This window comes from Helicoverpa armigera, chromosome 25 (assembly GCF_030705265.1).
Source record: "Helicoverpa armigera isolate CAAS_96S chromosome 25, ASM3070526v1, whole genome shotgun sequence".
In the NCBI taxonomy this organism is placed as follows: Eukaryota; Metazoa; Arthropoda; class Insecta; order Lepidoptera; family Noctuidae; genus Helicoverpa; species Helicoverpa armigera.
The window spans coordinates 8,801,091-8,819,652 of NC_087144.1; the positions used below are offsets into that span (position 1 = coordinate 8,801,091).

The window sequence follows — 18,562 nt, forward strand, 5'->3', positions numbered from 1 at the left end:
CTATTGTTGGAGGTGTTATAGGACCACAAACATCTGAATGCACAATAAACAGAGGGCGTTTAATGTAACTTTTGTCTTTAACTTTATTAAAAGGCAGGCGAGTCTGCTTCCCATTTATGCATGCTTCACACAACTTATCATTTGGAGTTACGGTATTTATTTCATCTAAGTCATCAATCATATTATGACATTTTAACTGCAGGAATTTAGTTTTACTTATATGTCCTAGGCGTTGATGCCATAATTCATATTTATTTTCATTAACATAACATGCTTGGGAAGCGGATTCCCCTTTTATTACTGGTATTTTAAACTCTAGAACTATAAGATTATTCAATGTCTTACCTTTCATGATGATTTTACCTTCCTTTGTAATTTGTGTGCCTTTGTCATCAAATATTATGGTGAATCCTGCTTGCTGCATCTTTGATACCGATATTAAATTATATGGTACTTCGGCACAGAACAATACATTTGTAAGTATTCCTTGCACTCCTGTTTGACTGATAAGATTTATTTCCCCTTTAGTTGCTGAAATAAATGTATTGTTTTTAGCTACTGAAATTTTTAAAGGAGGATTTAAACATTCAAACGATGTGAAGAGATCATCTCTATTTGTGATGTGATCAGACGCTCCTGAATCTAATAGGAATTTAATTGTCGAGTGGTCTTTTTCATAATGGTATGCGCTTGTCATGAACGCAAATCCTGAAAAAGAAGAATTCGAGGTCGTTCCCTCTTGCAGGGCAATAGTTTGGACTTGTCTTGTCCTTTCTGGGGCATTGTTTTGTATATTTGTCTGTCTTTTGAAATAGAAACAATCCTGTTTCTTGTGTCCTTTGCGTCCACAGTAATGACATTTCACAAATTTTTGTTTGTTTGTTTTCTTGAATGTTGTATTCTTCAAATAGTTTTGTTTTGTGCGATTGTATCTGTTTTATTATATTTTTCTTCAACATGGAGTATCTTTAAACTGGTATCACGACTCTCGTTTTTTAATTTTACTTCGTGATCTAATAGTCTAGTTTTTACAAAACCGAGAGTGATATTTTCTTCAGATAGTGTCTCAATTGCAGTGATAACGCCATCATATGTATTCGGGAGAGTAAGTAATAAATGAGCTACTTTGTCCGTTTCCTCTAATTTAGCTCCAGCAGCTGATAATTCTGTCAGCAGATCGTCAAATGTTGAGAAGTGTTTGATCAAGGGTATATCGGCTTTTAATTTTAATCCCAATAATTGTTTTCTCAGCGCTAATTGAGTTGCTACTCTTTTCCTTTCATAGATCGCGTCAAAATGTTTAAAAACTGCTTGAGCAGTCCCATTTTCATTAATATAATTAAGATATGAGTCCGCCAAATATTCGACTATAATACTTTTGGCTGCCTTATTATTCTTTTCCCACTCAGCGGATCGCGTTCCAGGAATTTCTTCGTCAATAACACTGAGCAAGTTTAACTCTGAAAGCAGTGTACGAATTCTAAATTTCCATACACTGTACTTTTCTCCATTAAAAGGCTTAATGTTTCTTTTCACTTTTTCCATTGTCACAACTTTATTTTTATTTACAACTATGCACTTTACTGTCACTACGCACTACTGAATGTTCTCACTACTAAATGTCCTTTTTCGCACTGGGCCCATAACCTATAGGAGGTATGGGATTAAAAGAAATAATATACTAATTTGATATTGAAATATTTATTCTATACTTTAAATGGTACTTGGAAGCAATACGTCCGTCTAACAAGATCCCGTGACGCAGTGTGTGTAGAGTTAAATAAACAGTAGATTGTTCAGATAGAACAAAGAACAATGTTATCGAAAGTTAGGGGTATTAGTTTTTGCTTTATATAATCCAACATATCATACAACAATAAATTAATCATCAAAAACCTGGTTATTACGTCTTAACTTCCAATAGATTGTGCTTATAATTAATTGGATAATTTATCATCAGATCGGTAATGTTATAAATCATGCTGTGACCTTGCCAAAGCCGTTCGGAGTCAGTACGTCATAGTTGCCAAGTAGAGTAACGGTGAATAAGCCAAATTGCATTGTTTGTGCTGACGTCATTTCTGTGCCCTTTCATTGATAAATATTACGCTTGAGTGCTGGGGTAAGTCGGGTTGTTGGTTGCTAGAAGGTTATGAGTTATAACACCTCGTTAGGTGCTCATCCTTGGATATAGTATTTTGTGCTTATAAACATAAGATACAACAATTAATTTATTCCAAGCAGCTTGAAAATGAGCACTGTTTGAACGTTCAGTTCTTCAAAAGACATCCCCTTTGTATGCTAAAGCTATGGAGAAGCAATGGTGGACCATATAACCCATCAACAATTCTGTCAGAAAATCCCTCGAGAGAGCCAACCAGGACTGCAGGTCCTTAGACCTGAACATCCCTAAGAACACGGGGTTTAGTCATACATACGAGAAATATTTTATCGCTTTTATTTATGCTCAAAAAAATCTAATCCGTCGTCATTGGCACTAACTGCGGAAATCCCATATTTTTCTAGGTCGCAGAAGATACCCAAATCTTTGGATTTTGACCTCATTCACGTTTTTTTCTGCTAGTTTTTCGACCGTATTATCCTTATAAAGTCAAAGTCATGAAAAACTTTAGAGCGCAATTTGCAGCGTTTCTATTTATATTCAGCGTAACAAATTGATTATAAGTAGATTTATTATTCTGTCGGTAATAATTTTGTATGGAATTTCTTTCACGTTGATTAAATGACTGTTCAGTAGACTGTACAAATGTACAATAGTACCTAAGTACTTATTAATTGTTTAATAATTGGCCCAAGCCATTTACCTATGTTTTTGAAGTTTTTTCTCGGAGTCATAATATGGTCATTCTTTACTTTTTAGCTATAATATCTTATGTAGGTATGTTGCTTATTTAATAAGCTGCAGAATTTATGATACCTAATAATTCATTTATCTACCTAAATATTTTGCTGAATAGCATGAATAGGGAAAACAGGTGATTATAAAATAACTTACAATATTAGGTAAGGATTGCTTATTCACATAGGTAGCAGATAATGATATCGCTTTTTATTTATATCAAGAACTAGATTCATTTTGTGGATATTTACGTTGTAGTAGTTAGGTTTTTTTTACTAAGTTTGTTTTGAGTAACGCAATCATAACAAAATATTTTTTCAGCACCATATATCCTCGATACTCTACTTCTATCAAACTATCATCTAAGATGACATTATCACTTATCATTTAACACACGTCCTTGTCTTACACCTGATGGCGCGAGCCAGCGTGACTGTGGCTGAAACGAGGCCAATGTCACTGCAGTATCATGGAAAACTTTACATGCAAGATGTAAGAACTCTGTGCTATGAAGCAAGAGGACCATTAGAGGACCAATTGTTTTGGGCACTATGTCTACTGGTGCCCAGGGAACTGAATCTAGGTTTATTAGAGAGGCATCTAGTTTTAGAGGGGTCCTGAACAACCGGTGTTCTGCAAAAAGTTTACAACATTCGAAGACTTACGTAAATGAACTCATAAAATGTTTTGACGGGTATGCACCCTGCTAACAGTGCGTCTTTTCTCGCATTGAACTGGCTGACTTCCGAGGGCCATGATATTCGACGAAAATCACTTATACTCGTAATTTAGGTCAAGGCCTAAAAAAGTCGCGAAAAATCCCAGTCTAACGTAAGAACATTAAGTCCTAGTGGCACCATTTAACTATAACGATAACAAAACCATACTCAGCCTTTCATTAGTCAATTTTATCGGCGATTTGACAACTGAAAATCGTTCGATTACCGTTACAGTTAAATGGTGCAACCCACCGTAAGTTTTCCATGTCGACTGTAAATAAACAAAGTAGGTAAGTAAACCGTTTGTTATTTTCCCCAAATCCATAGATTACAATGATATCTCTCGCGATAAATATCAAGGTTCCAGTCGGGTCTGTCGTATGAAACCCGAGACGTTTTCAACGGAATATATTGTTATTGACAAGGTATTTTATCGTCTCATCGTCTGGAATATAGTTTACGATAACTGTTGAATAAACAAACCTAAATAGACCAAAGATACGTAAATTTTCCGAATAGGTACAACGAACTTATCTATGCAGCAATAAAACTGTAATAGAGAAAGTTATTGCAATATCTAAAATCTATATTAATATAATAAAGAGGAAATCTTTTAGGGTTCCGTACCCAAAGGCTAAAACGGGACCTTATTGTTTTCGCTCCTCTGTCCGTCCGTCTGTCACCAGGCATTCTCATGAACCGTGATAGTTAGAGAGTTGAAATTTTCACATATGATGTATTTCTGTCGCCGATATAACAACAAATACTGAAAACTAGAATACAATAAATATTTTGGGGGGCTCCCTTCCAACAAACGTGATTTTTTGCTCACTTGCTAAATAATGGTACGGAACCTTTCGTGCGCGATTCCGACTCGCACTTGGCCGGTTTTTTTGTACCCTATAGGTTCCGAAACTGTTGAACCGATTTGAAAAATTCTTTCACTGTTGGATAGCTACATTTTTCCCAAGTAACATAGGCTATATGGCTATGGATATAATGGAGGTTGGGGCAGGATATGAGCAACAGGTATTTAGGTTCTTGTGCTCAGAATTTAGTTGCTGGTGGTTCTTGGTACGGCAGCTGAGTTTACTGGCCCTAATCTTAAACTACTGATTATGCAAAGCCTAATAAAACTCCATAGATTTGGAAGTAACAATAAGCTGTTATACAACCTATCCATCATGTTTTGAAAACACGCTAGTACAATATCATTGTTCCAGTTTACAATATGTGTTGACACACCTACATTTATTGTGTACATTGTAAATAATTTTGTTTGCATTACATTTCAATGGATAAATACAGTTTCGGTATTGACAAGTTTGATTAAAAGTGCTGATGAGTTCCATTTTTAGATAGTCAAACTTTTTTGTTGTAAATTAAAAAATATATAATTGTGATTTGAATTTAGAACATGAGTCTTGCGCTGGCCTTATGGTGCAGTTAAGAGTTCTGTCATTTAGAACAAAAATTTTTTTTTTTTAATTGACTGCTGTCAATTTCGCATAAGATTCGGTATCCTTATACAGTTTATCAGATTTTTGGACACTTGTGCTGACCGGTCGGCCTTAGAAAAAATTATAACAATGGGTAAATATTATTGAATTGGCGTACCTACGTCGGTTTGCTGATGCAACTGTAAAACATTCAGGAAAATAACATGAATAGCACAACGCTGCTAAAATCAATGCTAAAACCAGGTCACTATGCTAGTATAAAGCTGAGTGAATAACCTTCTGTAAATGCAGAATAAATTATACTTGAATCAGCTACAAACATATTCGTAACATTGCTGAGAAAGTCTAAACTCATCTAAAATATATCACATTCCGATAAGAATCTTGTTAGCCTTTAGTGCACCAATAAAACATTCTGACATCATTTACCAATAATTTGTATCAATAATCATATAACTTTATTACTCAGAATTACTATTTATTGCCTATAATGCTTTATTTATATGCCTGAGATACTTATACAACGATATAATGATAATTTAACTGATACTTGTGACAGTTCTTTACCCCCAGTCTTTGGAAGCCATTACAAGGGTTCTGGGTTGATTACTAGTGAAGAAAAGAGGTTGATTCGCAGGAATAAGACTGTATACTACAATAACTGGCCAGTAACACACATCACGTGTAGTGAAGGCACAATGTATTCGGAGAAACGGGGACGTTTACCGGCCGTTCGGTTGCAGACAAATCATAACAAGACTGACGATAATTGTTTTCCGCGCGGCTAACATCCTATCGTATTACATAAAACACATCGGTTTTACACTCCGACACTCGAATAAAAAGCCAACGTGCAATCGCAGATCGATAAAACACCGCACCACAAACGTAAATAAATCATTAGGACCGCACTTGCTCGTATTGATTTGAGCCGCATGTACGCATAAATTAATCGATTTTCAGCAAACATACGTTTATTTAGAGCGTGAATATATGTCTAATTTATAATTTGGCACTTAATATCCCGCTAACGATACAGAAATAATGAATAACTTACCCAAGAATGAGGTGCTGCAATGGTGACTGGCTAATGCACTGAATTATTTATATTGCACTATATACGTAATGAAATTCTTACAGATAAATATAATTTAACAGCTAGGAAATCAGGGACTTTAGTAATTAAACAATTTTAACTACGAGAATTACAAGAATTGTTATTTAAACGTGTAATAACCTTCCGCAAAGTGTTTCAATTCAGCGATTTTTTTCTACGGAATTGTTCGATATTTGTACGCCAGAGGGCACACCTGTCTCATAGTCTTTTGACATTTAATTTATGAATGCGTTCTGATTTAACACGTGTACTTTATTTGCATAATTTTGCTTTCTCTTCTATCGTAGAAACTATTCTTAATTTTTTACTGTTGAGGTAACCGTGTTTTATAATAATACACATTAAGTAAAAGTAGTAGCTACCTTGCTAAGTTTAAGACAGAACAATAATTACTTTCATTTAAAAAATGTGTATTTTTCCATGAATTTACTTGTGTTCTGGAAGAAATTAATTATGATCCTGGAAAAAGAAACATTCTGTAAAATCTATCCCAAGTCATTTTTCATCCAGGTTTTATTCAGTTTCAGCAAAACTGAAACAACAAAATGAAACGTTTGCGTCAAACTTTGACAGCCACTGACAGCTGACAGCTTAAAAATCCGCGCCCAATCTTGTGTACTTACCAAAATAAAAGAACTGTTTATTTATTTTTCTTTATTGTTTACTGTAATAAAAAAGAAATGAGTGCTCGCACAGCGCGATTAGCTAGAGAAGTGAAGCACTTTGAAACTAAACCTCCTTGGGGAATAGTTTGCCATCCACGTGAAGAAGATATTTACGATGTTTTGAACTTCACTTTGCAAGGGCCGAAAGGTTCTCCTTACGAAAATGGATCATTTAAGTTAACTGTTACTATACCACAGAAGTATCCCTTCGAGCCGCCCTTAGTTAAGTTTATAACACCGGTTTATCATCCAAACATTGATAAAGGTAAGTCGATAAAAATAAGGATTTTTATAACCGGTTTTACCGTTAACTAAATGCATTTACATAAAATATTTACCACTGTAACACTTGCTTTGGTCAATATGGCCCAGTATTTTCACACTAGACATTCCACCTTCATCATCATCATCATCATCAGCCTATCGCAGTCCACTGCTGGACATAGGCCTCTCCAAGTGCACGCCACTGAGATCGATTTTCGGCTACTCGCATCCAGCTCCTGCCAGCCGTCTTGCGCAAGTCATATTTCCACCTTATTACTTCAAAAAACTTACAAAAGCATTCCCTATGTTTACAGGAGGCAGGATATGTATGGACATGCTTAAAATGCCCCCCAAAGGTGCCTGGCTGCCCACCATCACGCTGGAGACTCTTCTCGTGTCCCTGCAGACTCTGCTTGCCAACCCCAACCCCGATGACCCTCTGATGATGGATGTAGCTAATGAATATAAGTACAATATAGACCAGTTCCTTATTAACGCTAGGAAACACACTGAGAAATATGCTAAAGGATAAGTTATGGTAGGCCTAGTTATTGTTGAAAGAAGCATGATTACGTTTGTATTGAGATTGTTCACCAAAAATCATCATCTGCAAAGCCTTTCCTAACTATGTTGGGGTTGGCATCCAGTCTAACCAAATACAGCTGAGCACCACTGATTTACAAGAAGCTACTGCCTATCTTACCTTCTAAACTCAGTACCTAACCCGGGTACTAAAAATACTCCTAGGTAAGACTGGTTGTTAAGACTTACTGGCTTACTGTCAAAAATGTCCAATGACAGTAAAATGGTTATCAAAAAACAATATGAGGTAATTGTTGAATATTGAATTGCAGAAATACTTGAAAATAATATTGTTAAAGAAATTGGTTTTCAGAGTGCTGATTCCGAGTTTTGTGTGATTCCGTTCGCAACTCGATACATAAGTTTCAATAGACTTATAATTACGTATCGAGTAGTAGTATATAAAGAGTCGTATGCTATGTCATATGATTTAGATATTACATGGTCATTTATTTTGCCGGTTAATAATGCTTACACTCGCAAAAGTGAGCTGGAGTGTTATACGACCAAGTACCGATGACAGTCTTATTAAATAAACAATTCTACGATAAGTGCTATGTGATTCAATGGTATGATCATCGAAAAAAATTACTTGCAAAACTCGCACTAGGCACTCTGTTAATGACAGTTACAGTGAACTGGGTATTTTAATGAAGGAAAAAATTGTAAAACAATCTGGTCACAACATTATTAAGTATGTACCTAAATATAGATTTATAAGATAAGCATTTATGATTAAGTTAAAAGCATTGAAAGTCTGTACATTGAGCTTAATTTCCTTCTGAACACTGCTTGTATATTTTTGCAAGTTTTTAGATATTCAAATAGCCTGTAGAACATTTTGTTATGTTTTAAGTAAAACGAGGAAAAGATGTACTAAATAAGAGACTGGTCGATAATATTTTGATAATCTTTAATAATTTTCGTTTTATTTACATGATTCCATTATAAGTATTGGTTTTTAAATAAATAATTTTAGCATTGTAGTCAATAATAAATTGTTAAATGGAATATTGAGAATTATACATATTTATGCAGTTATTTTTTATATGGAAGACAAAAAAAAATTGAGGGTGAGTATTTGTTCTGAACATATGAGACAATTTTGTTATTGAGTTATGGGTCTTATTCTAAGTGAGGTAAACTTACTTGCCTGGAAATGTAGAAGAAACTATTATAAGCAAATATACATCATCATCCTCCGAGCCTTTTTCCCAAACTATGTTGGGGTCGGCTTCCAGTCTAACCGGATGTAGCTGAGTACTAGTGCTTTACAAGGAGCGACTGCCCTGCCTGACCTCCTCAACCCAGTTACCCGGGCAACCCAATACCCCTTGGTTAGACTGGTGTCTGACTTACTGGCTTCTGACTACCCGTAACGACTGCCAAGGATGTTCTATGACAGCCGGGACATACAGTTTAACGTGCCATCCGAAACACAGTCATTGGTGTCTAAGATATACTTAGAAAGTACATACAAACTTAGAAAAGTTGCATTGGTTCTTGCCTGACCTGGAATCGAACCCGCGCCCTCATACTCGAGAGGTTGGTTCTTTGCCCACTAGGCCACCACGACTTCCCGCATTCCCGATTATAAGCAAATATACAAAAAGCTTTAATCAACAGCTAGCCAGACCAAAACTGTTATCAAGTATAGACAATTAACTTGTCTCATAATAGTTTTCACTTTTATTTATGGTTCCTTCATTATTTGAAGACTTTGTCAACGTCAAGGTAGGAAATTACACTGTCCTCAAAAGACAAATCACCTCTTGGTACAGGTGTTGATAATTCTTTTTTTTTTACAACTTACATATTTACATGATAAAACATATACCTAATATCTTATCGAGTTAATGAGTATAACAAAGCATACATAGGAATGATGCCATAGAGGTACTAATATATCTACTGACTAGTACCTTAAGCTATATCATAATATTTCTTGGAACACAGTTGCACCCTTTACTTAGGCAGATAAAAGTCCTTTGCATGTCTTAATTGACAAAGGTAGTTATTAATATAATTTTACATAAACAATTAAACCTTTTGCACAAGGCATTAGATAATATGCTCAGATTTAGCCAAACATTTTAGGCTACCCATATGCAGCAAGCAAGATCTAAAAAAAACATTAATTTCAACCTTTTCAGCCAGTATCCGTACTGCTGTCATCACCAGAACTCGCACTTTCCGTCTCAGAAGAACTACTGTTCCTCTTTACTTTTCTACCAAGATTCTTTGGATTTTCTGCACTGGCAGCACTGGGTTCTTTATTGTTATTACTTTCATCAGTAGTTAGTGGCTTTTTCTTCGATTTCTTTGTAGTTTCACTGGTGGTAGGTTTTAGAGTTTCTGTGGAGACTGTGGCAACCATTTTGGATTCCGTCCTGGAGTCTGATGGTTTGAAGTCTTCATCATCATCTTCTTCTGCAGGGCGTCTGTTGGCTATTGATGCAGCTACTGCTGATTTGTATGCTTCTGGGTACTGGGTGCTGAAATTATTGAGTAATTTGATTAGTCTTCATCTTTTTACTTGAAATTAGTGTCTGTAAATCACAACATATTTACCAAATGCTATTTCTATGCACAGGGGATTGTTAATTCTTTGTACTTTTGAATGCTTCCTTACTAATCTTATGAATGCAAATTTGTTACACTCAGAAAGAAACAACAAATGTATTGATATTCTATGGCTAACCCTTGCAAATATTATAGGCTAGTTACTATTGATGAGTATATAACTTCTCATTGCTTATGAAATCAACCATACATAAGCTATATTTATGACAATACTAACCTTAATTTAGTCTTAATAGCTCTAATCTTCTTGAATATAAACTCCAGATCTTTCCTCATCTCCAGCAGCAGCTGCGTGTGCTTCTTGAACTCGGTGGAGGCAGCTCGCAGCCGGCTGGCAGACAGCTGGTTGCAGTTTGTCAACATTTCTGTAGTCTTCTCAAAACGCTGCAACCTGGAATTTGTAAAGTTGTGGCTTTAGGATCATTTAATTAATGGCTTTGTCAGGTCATGTGTTGCTGGGGAGTTTGTTGTGCCACTTCTTCTTCCCAGCAAAAACATATAGGGAGTGGTGAAGGGTGGGCGTTATGGGGGTCTTTTGTAAATTTCTGACGTTCGAAAAGTGCTGTTTTGCAGCCAAGTTTGAATAAAAGAATTTTAATTTTTTGAGTTTTAAGATGAAAACTGGAAGGTGAACCAATATAATTCATGGAGTATGTAATTGTTTGTCTACTAACTAATAAAAACACTGCATTAGACAGCGACAAAACAGCACTGTTTACCTGTTTATAATTTTAAGTGTATTTGGAAAAAGAGGTTGATAAGTGTCTAATAACACTAATCTGACCAACAATGCAACCATTTCATGACGTTTCACACAATATTGATAATCTGCAAGATACTTCTAAAAATTTTTAATTCAAATACTCAAATGCAACTTTTCTAAGTTTGTATGTACTTTCTAAGTATATCTTAGACACCAACGGCTGATAAAAAGGTGAAGGGAAACATCTTGAGGAAACCTGGACTATATAGTCTGAAATCACCAACCCGCATTGAGCAAGCGTGGTGATTAATGCTCAATCCTTCTCCGTGTGAGAGGAGGCCTGTGCCCAGCAGTGGGACGATAAATAGGCTGTAACTAACTAACTAAATACTCACATATTCTTCTGAGCACGGATGATAGTTTCGACATCGTTCTGATTCACCATCCCCGCCAAACCCTGTACAAAAACTTCTGGGGCTGAGTAATTCTGGAAACATTCTATCGAGAAATCGCTCTCAGGAGTATCGTTAGCCATTTTACAACACTTTTATTTCAGCGATCTGGCAGGAAAAGAAAATAAATCGATATTCGTAAATGACTCGTTGTTGTGACGAAAAATCAAACAAAATGCAGAAATGTCAATGTCAGATTGACATTGAAAGAAATGCGTTGTGTTCAAATTGTTAAATTAACGTGTGATTTCAGTAACACGGAGTGGCTTAGCAAGTTATTATTTATTTATTAATTATAAAGAAGGTAAGTAAATAAATTATACTAACACCCCATAATTCAATGTTAAAACCAATGAAACGGTAGTAAGCTACGCTAATGTGTAAGTTTTTGTTCGAATGGTAGTTTACTGCTGCCATCTACAATTAACTGAGGACTAAAATGATTTCCACTTAACGGGGGCGTGCAACAGATGTCTGCAGTGGTATCTATGGAAAGCCTCCTGTATCATTATAAATTATAAATCAATGATGCTATAGCCTATCCTCTTTTTAAATAAATTCTAATTCTAGGGTATTGTGTTCTCTGCGCCCGCATCCCGAAGGAACTACTTACTATTAGTTATTCTGATGACTGAATCCAGTTTTCCACAATCAAGTTTTCCATAACTGGATCCAGTTTTCGCGTGAAAGAGTAACAAACATACATAATTATTTGTGTATGTACTTTCACACTTTCAATATCAGTATTATATAAGGGAATCGTATGAGGATCTAAAGGATTTTAAATAAAATAAAATTCGAATGTGTTAATATTTAGGGATTAACTTGGCCTAAGCCCTGGATTTCAAGATGGAATGGAACTCCAACATCTTGATCGAAGCTGCGACGAAATATTTTCCGAGGTTGTTTAGATCGTCGCCTTTTGTTTTTTTTATTCCTTCTTTTCTTTTGTTGTTTTGTTAATGGGAGATTATACTTCAATGGATTCACATCGATTGGTGCCACTTCATGTAGCAGCCATTGAGGGAGATATTCATAATTATTTTCTTCAGCGAGTGGCATAATTTTATAATTTCCTTTTGGAGATGTGACTGATTTGTGAATATGGTAGTCACCACTCTTAAGATGCTGTTGTACTAAATTTCCGTCATAATCTTCTTCGGGCGTGTTTTCGTCGTGTGATAGCACTTTTTTTATTTCATTTGCTACTGCATCCCCATTTTCAACATTTGTTAGATCGAACACAACAGCTTCTACATTCGCGTTTTTATTTTCAATATTTTGGTTATTGAGAAGACGGTCTAAATCAATATTTTGAACTAGTTTCGAACCTGTGACTTTTCGTACACCTTGTACCTTGTGTGCATTAAAATTGGTTAGTAAATTGTCAACGTCAGACATACCGAGCACGACTGCATCTAAATCATTGCTTATTTTGACCTTTTTAGCTAACTGCCTTGAATTGATTTTTAAATTTCCTTCCTTATCATCGTACTGGCTTTGGGCACTCTCAGGTACGGTACATGTATCTCCTATACACACCAAATTGGGTTGGTTTCTGTCATGTTCATCTCTGTAACCATCTCTATCATCAGCACTAACTCTTTTATCCTGGCACCTGTTCCCCGCGCATCGTAACTCACTGACGTAGCTGCCATCGTCAGCTAAATTTCTCTGTATCTCGTTGAGTAAATCAGCAATATCTCCATTCACACTGTCATCAGTATCATCATTGTTGTCGTTCCCTCTAAAAATCATCACGTCTTCGAGTAAATTGTGCGCATTTTGTAATTTTGGATATTTGTCCACGTTGTTTGCAAATATTTGGTTAATGAGCTGCAAGTCTTCCTGCTGGTTGCCTTGATTTGAATCCGATGAATATTTACCTTCTTTTGCTAGCACACGCAATAACTTTTCGAGCTCATGTTCGTTTTTCACTAAATAATTAGTATCGGCTGCCGGTTTTCCATTTGTTATAGTTACTATTCCAAATATAATAAAATATGAGATCTTCATAGCAGTTGTTTTAAATATTGTTTCCTAACATACTATGTTACTTACTGAATCAAGTGATTATCAAAAAGAATATTGTGAGTTTATTTAATGGGGAATTGTAATTGCTTGTGTAACCAGTTGGAGGTGAGGCTATCCGCGCCAAATTGAGCGCGAGATTAGAAATTTTATTTGTTATAACTACTAATAAGAATACCTATTGTATGTAAAACAAGGGGTCCTCGTTACAGTTTTTGGATCTAATGCACATTTTCGAATTTCGTAAAATATCCCCAAAATCTTTACTGGCACAAAACTTTATTGCAACTTTCATTGTAATTATCTGCTATACAAACTATAAGTAGCACTGTATCTACCTTTTTTAAATATTGACACAATTATCCTTTTAGTTGGTAATGGTCCCATAGAGACTCCCCCATAAGCATAATGCGCTTTCTAAACTTATAGTGCTATAAATTAACAACTAAATAAAATCTAGTAAACATAGTCAATTATAACGTTTAAATTATATTCATTATTACTTCATCTATTCTGTCGTATCAACAGGTTGAAGAGATTCAATCTATCTAAACTTATGTATCGTTTAAACTAACTAACAATCTGTTGTCAGGAAACAAAATAATCTACATCTAACACATGAAGAGTTATTCAAATTATTATCTCTACGACATTTCCCTCCTGGTTATAACTTCTGTCATCTTCATATTTCGCATCCTCTAGCACTTTAACGAGATCGTTTATTAATTCAGCAGCTTCATTACTTTCAATGTAGTCTACTTCATTATCTTCTTCATCTCTACCAGATCTCTTCTGGTAGTAATAACTGTTCTTCTTATTTTTTTTCTTCTTACTACTACATCTACCCTCCTCACTATTTTCTTCTGGTGAACAATTATATACTTTTGGTTTCTTCTTACACATTCTAAGATTTTCGTGCGCATCGTTTATTTCTTCATCATTAGATCTTTCAGCTGGTTTGAATCCCATTAAAAAATTTAAGGTTTCCACGTTACTGATCATAGTTTTTGGGTCTATTTCTTGTATAGGTTTGATTTCTTTAACACTGGCAGAAGTATGTGTGTGACTGGACATCTGATTGGCTTTGGTGTCTCTGTGGCCTCCATCGACATGGTCGAAGTTTAGACCATACTTCGCTCGTTGATTTGTCAGGGTATGCAGCAAGGATTTCAGTTTATCGTTGTATTCATCAGCTGTTACATTTGTAAGTAATATTATGCTGAGAGTGCAGACAAATGCGATGATGGTTGAAGTCATTATTCAATACTTGCTTAGTAGATACTAATCTAGGAAAGCAGATGCTGAAGGTGTCGCTGTTATAGGAATTAAATTGATTTGACATACTGAGATAATGGTTAATAGAGTTTTAGAGAATTAATGTGGATAGAGACGATATATAATGATACATTCAGTGACGCATTAAAACACATTTTCTTTCTTTTCTTACATGTGAGATAACTTTAGATAGATAAGCATGGAAGATCAAGACATGCTGTACAGACCCTGGAAATGAAAGGGGTAGACGATAATGATTTATTAATTTATGGTGATAGAATGTTACATTAAGTCTAAAATAGGACGAGAAAGGCTTGTTATCTTTGTTGTAAGAATTACTGCGATGTTAACTTTTTAGTGCACTATTGTCGTAAAGTGTATTGTTGAGTTACAATATGGACGTTACATTTAGGTTGGAATCATGTCTAGCCTTAACAGTGTACCATATTGATTTTATATTTTCTAGGGCTAGGTAATAGTCACATGTGCTAATAGTCAGTTTGTCGAAAGTACGGTAAGCGTTTGTTCCTGGCTAAACTTTCTTCATCATTAACAGTCTCTACTGGTTATCGAGTATCTGGGCTGTGTGTGGGGGGCTGGAGGTTTGATAAACAATTGCTCTATGTAGAACCCTGTTTTTGAATGCATCCCGAATGACGAAACATACAATCCCAACGTGTTGCAAAAAATATAATTACGGTTTAAAGTTACATAGGAATATTATTTCTGGAAATATTTAAAATTAATAAAAAGCAATGTAAATAAAAAAAATATTATGCATCAGTATTATCTAAGGATGAATAGGGAATAATAAACAAAATAAATCAAGTATAATAAAACTTCTTGTTACAATGTTTGAAAGAAGTCAAATATTCTAATTCCAATAAAATGATAGATTTACAGCCTTACTTATAAAAATCAACAAATCATCTTCTAAGCATTGTTTTAAGTAATTACTACTTAAAGCCTTAAGTAGTGATTAAATTATTTTGACCTATAAACGTTGCTTAAGCATGTCTTAAGTAATGAACAGATAATGACATAAAAACATACTAATTTCTCAACACTACCGGAATGTTGGTAGCTTAAAAAAATATTTGTCATCAAAACGTTGTGTAATGGCAACAATGGCATCCGTAAAATATAAAATTAAAAAGTTGAGCTGTCAATAAACCGGAAATGAAAAATCAGCTGGTAAGAATCCAGCCATTTTGATAATTAGCGGGTTAAACAAGGGTGTGAGGCTACTTAATTTGACAGCTCATTTAAGACATTGCTAAGAAAATGATTTATTTCAGCCACGTTTATAAGTAAGATTTTTTCTTAAACATCTCTTAAGTATAACTTATTATTTTATAAGTAAGGCTGTTAGTTAATAAACTGTGATTAAATAAATACAAGTGTTTTGGTAGGTACTCAAACTTTTATTGAATAATGTTGACCTACATTACAATTCACAATAAAACATTAAAAAGAAGATAATATGACGATCCTAAAACTCAGAACGTTGCGATGAACAAAAGCAAATATTATATACTGAGAAACATCTTAATCTAATTGTCATTTTTCAAATAAGCCAGCAAACTTCTAACTCTTTGCATAATTTCATTCCTGCTTTTAACAAGGTTTTGTAACTCTTTATGATCAAGTAACTTGCTTTGTCTCAAATTGTTTTTTATAACTTTTTTCAGAAGATTATCTACATCTTCCTTGAGATTGATCTCTTCAATTTCATCGTTATTCGGGCTATCATTGAGATTGTCATCATTCCGAGTTCTTTCACACCTGTTGCCATTACAACGCAATTCGGGTAAGTCGTTATTGCCATATCTATTATTATTATTGTCATCATCATCTCTGTCTGTTTTATCCACGAAGATTCTGTTTTGACTGCATCTAACTCCATCACAGCGCAAATTATCCCGACCTCTATCGTAATTGTTATCATCGCGATCCCTTCCGCAGTAGTTTCCATCACAACGTAAATTAGCGTTACCGTTGTTCAAGTTTAAACTGCACATTTCTCCAACGCAGTGCAGGTTTTCAACACGGTTTCTATTATACCTGTCATCATCATCGTCATCATTTCTATCATCGTCCAATGCAATGTTATTTGAATCATCGCCGCCACGCAAAATATTTTTATTTATGTTGATTACGTTATTATCTCTTCGACTGCACTTTTCTCCAACACAACGCAAATCATCCCTGTCATCCCGATCGTCGCTATAAGCTCGCAACAGATTGCTGAAATAGTTACTAATGCTGTCGCTGTCTTCTACACTGTTATTATTGTTATTATCTTCTCTGTTGCTATCGTAATTATTATTTCTGTCGCTATCGTAATTATTATTTCTGTTGTTATTGTAGTTAGAATTTCTGTTGCTGTTGTAATTGTTACTCCTGTCCCTATCATAATTATTATTCCTGTTGGTATCGTAATTATTGTTTCTGTTGCTGTCATAATTATTATTTCTGTAGCTATTGTAATTATTGCTCCTGTCGCTATCATAATTATTATTCCTATTGTTGTCATATTTATTATTTCTGTTGCTATCGTAATTATTATTGCGGTTGCTATCGTAATTAGTATTCCTATTGCTGTTATAATTATTGTTTCTGTTGCTGTTGTAATTATTGCTCCTGTCGCTATCATAATTATTATTCCTATTGCTATCATACTTATTATTTCTGTTGCTATCGTAATTATTATTGCGGTTGTTATCGTCATTATTATTTCTATTGCTCTCGTCATTATTATACCTGTTGCTGTCTTCTCTGTTATTGTTGGAAGAGTCCTCTCTGTCTTCATTATTAAGTTCTGATCGCAATTCGTTATCAAGATAATTTAGGAATTCTTGAATTTCATTGTACGATCCATCGTTGTTTGCCCCAGAACTTGCGAGAGAATTCCTGTTTAGTAATTCATTTAAACCTTCTAAGTTGTCAAGACTTGACTTGCTGTAGTCATTTAAGTTATTTCCAGCGATGACTTCATAAGGATCTGAAATGCGAAATTTATTATTGTTATAGCGGTTTTTTGGTTTATCACCGTGGTAGGCTATTGCGGCTCTGTCTTCATGGTGTGTCCCTCGCTTGTTCTCATCATGACTTAACTCTATATCATAATTACCTTGCTTGTAGAAACCGTCCAACAGATGTCTAAGGTCTTCTGCAGCTTGGGCAGATTCATCTTGTCTGTAAGCAGGATTCCCATTCGTGAATATTACTAACCCGAAGAGAACGAAGTATGAGCTCTTAGACACCATTGTTCAGACTCCTGGTATCATACTGCCACCTAACCGAAATGATAATGGCAGTTATTTGATTGTATGTCTTGGTTTTAGTGAAGAATAATTGATTATGAATGATGAACAGGATAATTAAGCGTGAGATTGGGAATTATAATTTTCTCTCAAAGATACTCGATGAAGATAATTGGTATTTATCTAAGAAATGTTTGTTAATCAAGAAGGTGTGACTGAAACTAATGTGGTCAAGACATGGGACTGTGGTTATGATTAGGTACGTGCCTGTTTGAGTTCCAAGTCTGTGAACATGTTGTACGGATCCTTGGAGCTATGTAAAATTATTCTTTCGACATCCTAGGTCCAGCAGTACACCAACCTGACACTCTGCTTGACATGACATTCTTCTGACATCCATACCTCCTGATCTTTTTATTTTCCCGATTTGGTGCTAGGCATCCAGGTTGAGAGAATAAAATGGCACAGAAAAATCGGACATCACTATTCTTCAGCGATTTAAGTGATTGGTACACAAACAGTCTTGAGCATGAGCATATTATCCAGCGAAAAGTAGATCCATCGGAAAAACAACTATTAGTTGCT

General features: G+C 35.0%; 3 protein-coding genes across 3 annotated transcripts; 1 reads left to right on the forward strand and 2 right to left on the reverse strand.

Annotated features, from left to right (window-relative positions):
- Positions 1–6,736: 6,736 nt before the first annotated feature.
- Positions 6,737–8,587, forward strand: LOC110376667 (ubiquitin-conjugating enzyme E2 T). The gene is made up of 2 exons (XM_021335230.3): positions 6,737–7,086; positions 7,400–8,587. Exons 1-2 carry the CDS (start codon positions 6,837–6,839, stop codon positions 7,615–7,617), a joined length of 468 nt encoding a protein of 155 aa, XP_021190905.3. The 5' UTR covers positions 6,737–6,836; the 3' UTR covers positions 7,618–8,587.
- Positions 8,564–11,605, reverse strand: LOC110376666 (kxDL motif-containing protein CG10681). Its single transcript, XM_021335229.3, has 3 exons — positions 11,349–11,605; positions 10,468–10,641; positions 8,564–10,162 (listed from the first exon to the last, which is right to left on the reverse strand). Exons 1-3 carry the CDS (start codon positions 11,486–11,488, stop codon positions 9,817–9,819), a joined length of 660 nt encoding a protein of 219 aa, XP_021190904.1. The 5' UTR covers positions 11,489–11,605; the 3' UTR covers positions 8,564–9,816.
- A 4,517-nt stretch (positions 11,606–16,122) lies between these two features.
- On the reverse strand, positions 16,123–18,035 carry LOC110376644 (probable serine/threonine-protein kinase clkA). The gene is made up of 2 exons (XM_049845879.2): positions 17,845–18,035; positions 16,123–17,715 (listed from the first exon to the last, which is right to left on the reverse strand). Exons 1-2 carry the CDS (start codon positions 17,978–17,980, stop codon positions 16,265–16,267), a joined length of 1,587 nt encoding a protein of 528 aa, XP_049701836.2. The 5' UTR covers positions 17,981–18,035; the 3' UTR covers positions 16,123–16,264.
- Positions 18,036–18,562: the final 527 nt, after the last annotated feature.